Genomic DNA, 8,981 nt, shown 5'->3' on the forward strand with positions numbered 1-8,981 from the left:
TTAAAAATAGACCTACCATAAGATCCAGCAATTCTACAGCTGGGTATTTACCCAAAGAAAATGAAAACACTTGGGCGCCTGGGTGGCTCAGTGGGTTAAGCCGCTGCCTTCCGCTCAGGTCATGATCTCAGGGTCCTGGGATCGAGTCCCACGTCGGGCTCTCTGCTCGGCAGGGAGCCTGCTTCCCTCTCTCTCTCTCTCTCTCTCTCTCCCTGTCTGCCTGCTTGTGATCTCTCTCTCTGTCAAATAAATAAATAAATAAATAAATCTATAAAAAAAAAAGAAAAGAAAATGAAAACACTTAACTAGAAATGATATATGCACCCCTATGTTCACTATAGCATTTACAACAGCCATGACATGGAAACCACTGAAGTGTCCATCAATGGTATGTATAAAGAAATCAAGGTATGTATATGTGTGTATATGTGTATATGCACACACACATGCACACACACACAGAGACACATACAATGGAACATTACTCAGCCCTTAAAAAGGAAACCTTGCCATTTGGGACAACAAAGATGAACCCTGAGGGTATCATGCTAAGGGAAAGAAGACAGAGAAAGGCCAATAACATATGATTTCGTTTATATGTGAAATCTGAAAAATAAAACAAGCTCAGAGACAACAGACTGATGGGTGCCAGAGGTTTCCAGGGGTTGGAGGGTAGGGGGTCATTACAAGAGAATTAAGATCTGGGGATATAATGTACAGTGTGGTGACTATAGGTAACAATACTGTATATTTGACAGTTGCTAAGAGAGTAGATCTTAAAAGTCCTCATCACAAGAAAAAAAATTATAACTATGTATGATGACCAATGTTAAATAGATTAATTGTGGTGGTCATTTTGCAAGATATACAAACATGGAATCATTATGTTGCACATGTGAAACTAATGTTATAAATCATTATACATCAATAAATCAATAAATCAATAATAAATAGGGTCTATGCAAAATGGTCCCCTTAACTGGATGGACAACAAAGATGATTACACTACATGATAAAAATTTTAAAAACACTGGAAATATATACAAATATATACAAAAATTTTTTTGAAAAGTATATTATTATAAGTAAATATACTACTAGGGTTTTTTTGTTCCTTTTAAGTTTAGAGACCATAAAATCACTTTCTTTGAAGGCCATTTATTAATACAACCTGGAACTGAATTGACCCCATTTAGCAAATCAGGTAAATCTGCAGGATGCCAATTTACCAAACACAACACCTGAGCCTCTAGAGTTTGCCAACATTTTGTATCAGAGTGAAATGGAGACTTTGGCAGATATTCTTTCTCTCCACCTGCCTTTACCTGAACTTTCACTAGGTCTCATGCGTCCTATTTAGACTTTTGCTTAGGATTTCGCTTTCATTCTCCGCCAAAGAAGAGGAGAGCAGTTTCCGGCCTGAGGAAATGGCACCAACACATTTAATTTTCAATAAATACTTGGGGATCTGAAGATAGTTGAGAGATTCTTGAAGTTTGCCTCCACTGGAACTAAGCGTGGGCTAACCTAGTCCTAAGTGGTGTGTGCGTGTGGGTGTGTGTAAATACACGAGCGAATGGAGAAAGTAAAGGGGGGAGAGAGGGCCTGCCTCAGCTCTACGCACCTCTGATTCAGCCAGCTGGGGACAATAAAGGAGAGGCACAGACGACACCAGCAACAGGATCCAAAGGAGTACCAGGGCCACAGAGCTCGGAACTGAAGGCGGAGACGCAGAAGGGGCGGGACGGCGTGGCCCCCGCTCCTCCCCGGGCCGGGGCGGGCCCGAGACCGCGACCCACCTCTCCGCGCTGCCCTCGTCACAGCGCCGCGGGACAGCCATGCCGGGTCGCCTTCTGCGGGGCCTGTGGCAGCGATGGCGCCGTTACAAGTACCGCTTCGTTCCTTGGATCGCGCTGAACCTAAACCACAATCCGAGGTGAGAGGGCGAGACCGGCAGACCAGGTGCGCCTTCGTTCGGCCCCGCGGCGCCACCCGGGCCGCTGGACTCGAAGCCCATGAGCCCTACATGGGCGGAGCCTCCGGCGGATGGAGTCTCGGGCGGGCGGAGCTTAAGCCGGCCCCGGGGTCCGAAGCTGCTGGAACCCGAAGAGGGCGGGGCCGAGGCCGGTGGAGTTCGGAGGGGAGCTGGGATACTGGCGGGGGCGGGGAGCCTGTGGTGGGTGGGGCGCCTGTGGTGGGTGGGGCTTGTGGTCTAATCTCCCATGGTGCCCCGCGCTGCCAGGTCTGCAAGGCGGGCGTTGCCCACGTGCGGAGGCGAGTGTTCTCCCCGGCTTCTGTCCCGGCAAAAAAGAGAGACTTTTGAAAAAGAACGAAGCTCTTACAGCCCCAGGGTGCGTGGTCTTCTCTCCTCCAAGGCATAGTTAGGAGCTTGAAAATCCTTAAAAAAGCCAAATCGAGGTTTATTTTCACAGCTCCATAGTTTACCTGGTGAAAACAGCCCAGGTTGGCTGTGAGGATAGCAGCTTGGACTGACGCGTAAAAACGAGCAAAATGCCACTAAAAGCACATTGGAGTCTTGGGTTTAAATTAGTTCAAGCCTGAGACAGGGATCTGAGAGGGTGGCTGTGGAGTGAGTGTCATTGCGGGCTCTAATAAGTGGCGGGCTAGTGATCTGGAAGCAGTTCAGTAATGCTCACTTAAATGGGGCACACTAGCTCCACTGAAAGCCGGTTAATAACCAAAGAGCCTTTCCAAAGTTTCTGTCGGTGAATACGTGAATTCAGGGCCATCCTTACTATAGAACTGTGAAGCGGAAATTGCTTTTTGTTAAGAAGTAAAAATAATACCATTATGCAAATAAAAATGATGCAGCCATTGAAGAAGTCAGTACTCCCAGGAAAGAATGTGACAGTGTATAATGTTAAACTTGTCTTTAAAGTTACATGCCTACGGGGGCGCCCGGGTGGCTCAGTGGGTTAAAGCCTCTGCCTGCGGCTCAGGTCATGATCCCAGGGTCCTGGGATCAGCCCCGCACCGGGCTCTCTGCTCAGCAGGGAGCCTGCTTCCCCCTCTCTCTCTCTGCCTGCCTCTCTGCCTACTTGTGATCTCTGTCTGTCAAATAAATAAATAAAATCGTAAAAAAAAAAAATTACACGCCTACAAAAAGCCATTGCAATATGTGGATTCTTATGTGATGTTCACATAATGGCTATGTGTGTGGTGGAAAAAAGAACTAGCTCTGTTTCAGCTTCTGGCTCTCCCGCTTAACAGCTTTAGGATGTTGGGCAGATTCCCCAACATCTCCAAGCCTCAGTTTCCCCATCTGCAAAAAAGAGATCATGAATGTAAGGACCCAACAGCATTTGGTACAGTTAGAGCCTTCACAAATTTTTAATGGGTAGGTATTGTCCGGAGCTAGGTCACTAAAACTACCCCTAAACAACTCTTCCCTGAATGTCTCAGTTTTATGCTGTTCAGACACATGAGAATAATCGTCATTAAGACCAGTGACTCAGAAGGCATGAAGTGTGGCTTTTGTCAGTTGAAGGGTAGTGAACAGAAATTTTTCCCATTTTCAGGACCCTCCGATATGTTCCAGAGGAATCCAAAGACAAAGTTATCTCAGATGAAGATGTCCTAGGAACATTACTGAAAGTTTTCCAGGCTCTATTCATAAATGATTTCAATAAGCAATCAGATATCTTGACTATGCTTCCAGAAACTGTTAAATCAAAATACCACAACCTACTGTCAGTTCAACATCCAAGGGTGAAACTGCTTGAATACAGACATCAACAGCAAAATACCTTTAAACCAGAAGAAATTCTTTATAAGACATTGGGTTTCAGTGTTGCCCTATCAACTAGCTCACTGATATCTGCTGGAAAAGGTGTCTTCGTTACTAGAGGATTGGTACCAAAAGGCGCGGTTGTATCTATGTATCCTGGTAATCACACAATTAGTGCTTTGCCAAGAGTTTCCTATTTACCCATTAATATAAGTTCAAGTAAATATATAGTCCTGTAATCCTTCGAGTTAAGGGGTTGAATTGAAAACTCAAATTTCCACAGATTCTTAAATTCTGATTTAGAAATTAACCATAAATTATTTTATGCGTTAAAAAACATCCTTGAGTATTTCTTTTCTTTTAAGGAAATTTTTGTAGTTAATGTTTAAATGTGGAATATTTAAATGTGGGATACAGTATAGCCTACTTTGATAAGATGAATTACTTAGAAAGCACTAGAGAATAAGTCGGTTGGCTTAAATAATTGGTAACTAAAGGTAAAAATAGTATGGGTTAAAACAGAAAAGATAGATTTTAAACCCGTGAATCATTGAATAAAGACCTTCCTGCCATTTCTACACTTTGAAAGTAAAGCAGCTGCTTTGAAAAAAGACCATTGACTAGAATGCTCAGGAGAGTATGTTATTTGTTGAATTAAGATGATATAATTTGGTGTGGTACAAAATATGGGTGAATGCTTAAGTAAACCTATGTTTTCAAAAAGTCATTCTACTATTTTCTGACTTTATATCCTTAAGCAAGAAAGTTGGTTTCCTCCTACACAACTAATCTAACTCTGTAAAGACTAAATAGAACAAGTCAGCAACAAATGAATACTGAAACAAATTTACTAAAATAGCATGCCTGGAACATAGGACAGGCCCAGTAAATATTTTGTCCTTTCCTCCATTGCCAATGAAAGGAGAAACAACCTAAATGTCAGACTCATTCATTCCCATTTTTTCTGCATTATTAAATCAGTTTTTAACAAAGTACATTTCTTAAAAGACTTTTTAATAGATGTCAAATCACAGCCTACTTTAAAAAGCCAAAACAAAACAAAACAAACCCACGACTTTGTAAAACTGAACCTCAGATGTGGTGTTCACATTTTAGTCAACCAGAATAGTCACATTTTATTTGGCTGTGTGAACAAATTGGTCCTCTGCTCCACTTACTATTGAGCACTCTTCCAAGGAGGAAAGTAACCAAAGAGAATGTGATCATCTAGACTGGAGATAAAATATTAGTAAAAGGGTAGATAAATTAAAACAATTTCTTTCATGTTTTGCTTATGTTTCCAGATGTTTTTGATATTTACATGTTGTTATGTCTTTATCTTATTGTATAATAGGTACAGTATATCAGAAGTATGAGCCAATCTTTTTCCAGTCCATTGGAAATCCATTTATTTTTAGATGCCTGGATGGGGTACTCATTGATGGAAATGACAAAGGAATATCAAAAGTTGTATATAGGTAAGTCGGTACCCATGTTCAAACTTAATATAGGACCACCACAAAATGATTATGACCACTAGCCTTTTTACTTTAAATAAAAATCTGTTTAAGCAGCTGCTACGTAGCCACTCAGTTGCCCTATTGACTAGATAAAACTTTTTTGAGGGAAAAAAAAAAGGAAAAAAAAAAGCTTTTTTAAGAGAACCTGGACTTGTTCAGTTTTAGGGTTACTTTTATACTTTTGGATTTTATTGTAAGATATAAAAGAACAATCCCTTAGCTAATTTTTTCACCTGTTTCAGATCTTGTAATGGGAGAGATCGACTTGGTCCTTTCAAAATGAGTGATAGTACATGGCTAACATCAGAAATTTGTAATCCACTGGCTGTAGGACAGTATGTCAACAATTGTTCAAATGGTAAGTTGGCATCGTGGGTCTGTGAGACAAGATATAAATACAGCAGTGGTAATTTTCCTCCTTTACCCTATGACTGAGTGCCAGAGGCAGTTATATTTAACATCTCAGCTATTCAAAGCCCATCAGTAAACTATAACATTCTGGGGGCAGATATCAAAGAATCTGGGAAGTAATGATATACATTAATTGAATAATTTATTGTTTTTCTTCTGGTTTTGCAATAAATATAGGCAATTGGTAACAATTGCCTACTCTTTTGATCATCATTATTGTAGCATTTTTTTTAATAGTTCACTTAGAGATCATTCTTTCAGTGCCTCAGTAGAGCCTAGTAGGTTGAACTAGACTGGTATCCCTTTCTGTTGCTATGTACATGAGTCATTTACCTTCCCATAGGGCTTGACTTCCCCTAAAGTTTAAGTTTGATCTGGCTGTATTTAGCATAGGTTTTGGTGTTATGGAGATGTGAACCTGAAACCTGACTCTTCTACTTAAACTTTAACCTTTCTGAGCCTCTGTAAGTAATAGGGGTGCCTGGGTGGCTCAGTCCCTTGAATGTGTGACTCCTGATTTCAGCTCAGATCATGATCTCAGGGTTGTGATGCCAAGCCCCAAGTCAAGCCCCCAGTTGGTCTCTGAGCTAGGCAGGCAGTCTGCTTGAGATTCTCTCCCTCTCTCCCTCCCCCCATTCACACATGTGCACTCTCTCTCTAAAATAAAATAAATTCTTCAAAAAGTAAATAATAAATATGTATATATATGTACATGTATATATATGTATGTATATATAATCTAGTAATACCTGGAACATAATAGTGATTACTTATTTGAGCATGTTCTTATAATTTGGAAAACCACACATCAAGTGTCATAATTCAGTACTGTTTTTCACAACCTTATAAAATGGCTGTTGATAAAAATTATATACTTATTCCTAGACAGAGCAGCTAATGTCTGCTATCAAGAATTTGATGTGCCTGCAGTCTTCCCTATAGAGCTGAAGCAGTATCTTCCAAACATTGCCTATAGCTGTGACAAACAAAGGTTAGTTTTTTTTTTTTCCTCTCTCCTGTCTTATGCTATACTTAAAAAACATATGTTTTCTATGGCGCCTGGGTGGCTCAGTTGGTTACTGACTCTTGGTTTGGACTCAGGTCATGATCTCATCAGGGTCCTGGGATAAAGCCCTGCATGGGGCTCCACACTCGGCTGCTCAGTGAGGAGGCTCCTTGTCTTTCTCCCTCCCCCTCTGCTCTTCCCCCAGCTCACATGTAACCCCCCACCAAATAAATGAATAAATAAACCTCAAAAAAAATTTTTTTTTCTAAGAAAAAGCTATATAGAATTAGGGGAAAATTTTTTAGTGAAAAATTATGACTTAAATTTTGATTTTTCATCATACCTGAATGTGTTAATGTACACTTATTTGAAATTTAAAATTTTCCATTTACCTAGCTCATTCTGCTTCATATTATACCCATTTTTATTCTGTATGGTACTTTAAAAGTATCAACCTTAAAATTTTTTTCAAGTGATTCTGTTATTTTTCTTCTTACAAATTCTTCAAATACATTTTTTACTTTAATCATTTTAAGGATCATGTTCTTCATCTCACTTGAGAGTACCCAGTTAAAGAAAAAAGCCAAATTACACTATTCTTTTGCCCATTTCACTATTAGGTTTGGAAACTTAACAATGAAAAAAAGATAAATATTCAGAAGATACATATTTGTAATATAAGGTTTATTTTCTATTCATGAAGTGGAAAGTCTGCTGAAAGAATTCAAGTAACAATTTCTACATATAAGTAATTCTGTAGAGTTTTTTATCAGCGATGCTATAGGAAGATATAATCATTATATTATGACAGTGAGCTGCAGGCTACTAGCAAACTCTTGTATGGACCCCATTAAATTGTCCTTTTAAGATGAATGAGATTTAAACCTTAGACTATTTTCTTTACTTAAAACTCAATAACTTCTCTGTCTCTATTAATGTGTGTTTGTATAGCTAACAGTTTGAGTGTTTTAGCCATATACGGTGGAATACAATGTCATTACTGTTCAACAAGTACAGGAAACGTTAACTGAGTAGGAACATTGAAGGTTACGTATGTCTTGTGGTATCCATAAAAGCATTTTTTTTTTAAATTTTAATTTTTTTTTTTTTTTTTTTTTTTTTTTTTGAGAGGGAGAAAGATTGAGGAGGGAGAGAGGGAGAGAGAGAATCCTAAGCAAACTCCATGCTCAGCACAGAGCCCAACACAGGGCTCCAACTGACAATCCTGAGATTAACACCTGAGCAGAAATCAAGAGTCAGACATTTAACCACCTGAGCCACCCAGGTGCCTCAAAATTCGAATTAATTTTAAGTAATGTTTCCAGCTTTGCAGAATACAAAGATAAAAATTAATTTTAAAATGTTAAACTATAATAAATGTCATTTTAAAATGCTTTTTGTGATAACCAGTTTGGGGAGCCTGAACATAAAAACAACATATTTGTGGTCTTTTTAATGCTAAGGAATAGACATAGGTTCTTAAACTCCATCAGGGAAAATAAGTAAATAAATAAGTTTTTAAATAAGTAAATAAGATAATAATGCCATCCGGGATAAGAGCTATTTCCTCATGGAAGTCAAGTAACTAAGACAATAGTAAGAAATTTGAGTAAAATTATAAGATCTATAATGGTTATATTAAAAATATGAGCTTGGATCTGTTAATACTTACGACTTTTGTGTATTTTTCTTTTTGTTTTCAGCCCACTTCGATGTGTCATTCTTGTAGCACTAAGGGACATCAAACAAGGAGAAGAGCTTTTTTCAAACTACTATACAATTGTCAGCTAACTATGAGCTAGAAATTAGGTTTTCTACCCAGCTATTGAGTTCACTCTAAATGTTTTTTGTTCATCATATCTCTGACTTAACCTATAGAACAAATATTTTGAGGCCTAATTGGAGGGGGTATTTTTGTTTTTATGATAAAAGCTATGTGCTTCACTGCAATTTCAAATTTGGAATACAATTCCAATTTTAATTGGCTTTCCCTTAAATATACAGTAGCTTATTAAGTTAAAACCTACTGTCTGAACTTAAAATTCAAATTTTCTTTTATTTTGTATATCTCTGTGGTGCTTTATAAAATTCAAATTCCAGCCAAGCTGGAATTTTCATTTCTTACACTGTTGATGTGTACAAACTTGTGTAAAAAGTTATTTTTATGTAATAAACATAAAAATATAAAATAAATAAAAATAATAAATAATACAATAAATTTACATAAAATATTTATGTAAATATTTTGTGTAATAAACACAAAAAATGTATGTTGTGTTGTCATGAGTTTTGTGTG

At 38.3% G+C, this 8,981-nt stretch overlaps 1 protein-coding gene across 1 annotated transcript; it reads left to right on the top strand.

Moving 5' to 3' along the window:
• The first annotated feature begins 1,671 nt into the window (after nucleotides 1–1,671).
• LOC111156945 (SET domain containing 9) lies at nucleotides 1,672–8,727 on the top strand. Its single transcript, XM_022518113.1, has 6 exons — nucleotides 1,672–1,936; nucleotides 3,540–3,907; nucleotides 5,103–5,226; nucleotides 5,511–5,626; nucleotides 6,565–6,670; nucleotides 8,389–8,727. The coding sequence occupies exons 1-6, from the start codon at nucleotides 1,839–1,841 to the stop codon at nucleotides 8,474–8,476; spliced, it is 900 nt and encodes a 299-aa protein (XP_022373821.1). The 5' UTR covers nucleotides 1,672–1,838; the 3' UTR covers nucleotides 8,477–8,727.
• The last annotated feature ends 254 nt before the right edge of the window (nucleotides 8,728–8,981 follow it).

This window comes from Enhydra lutris, unplaced genomic scaffold (genome assembly GCF_002288905.1).
Source record: "Enhydra lutris kenyoni isolate GAN:26980312 unplaced genomic scaffold, ASM228890v2 scaffoldscaffold50, whole genome shotgun sequence".
Classification (NCBI taxonomy): Eukaryota; Metazoa; Chordata; class Mammalia; order Carnivora; family Mustelidae; genus Enhydra; species Enhydra lutris.

Bases quoted from the DNA above. Each gene is read 5' to 3' on its own strand.
- LOC111156945 (XM_022518113.1), top strand. From the start codon at position 1,839: ATGCCGGGTCGCCTTCTGCGGGGCCTGTGGCAGCGATGGCGCCGTTAC. The intron at 3,908-5,102 runs GTAATCACACAA...ATTGTATAATAG, and splicing joins GGTTGTATCTATGTATCCTG to GTACAGTATATCAGAAGTAT. The intron at 5,227-5,510 runs GTAAGTCGGTAC...CACCTGTTTCAG, and splicing joins ATATCAAAAGTTGTATATAG to ATCTTGTAATGGGAGAGATC.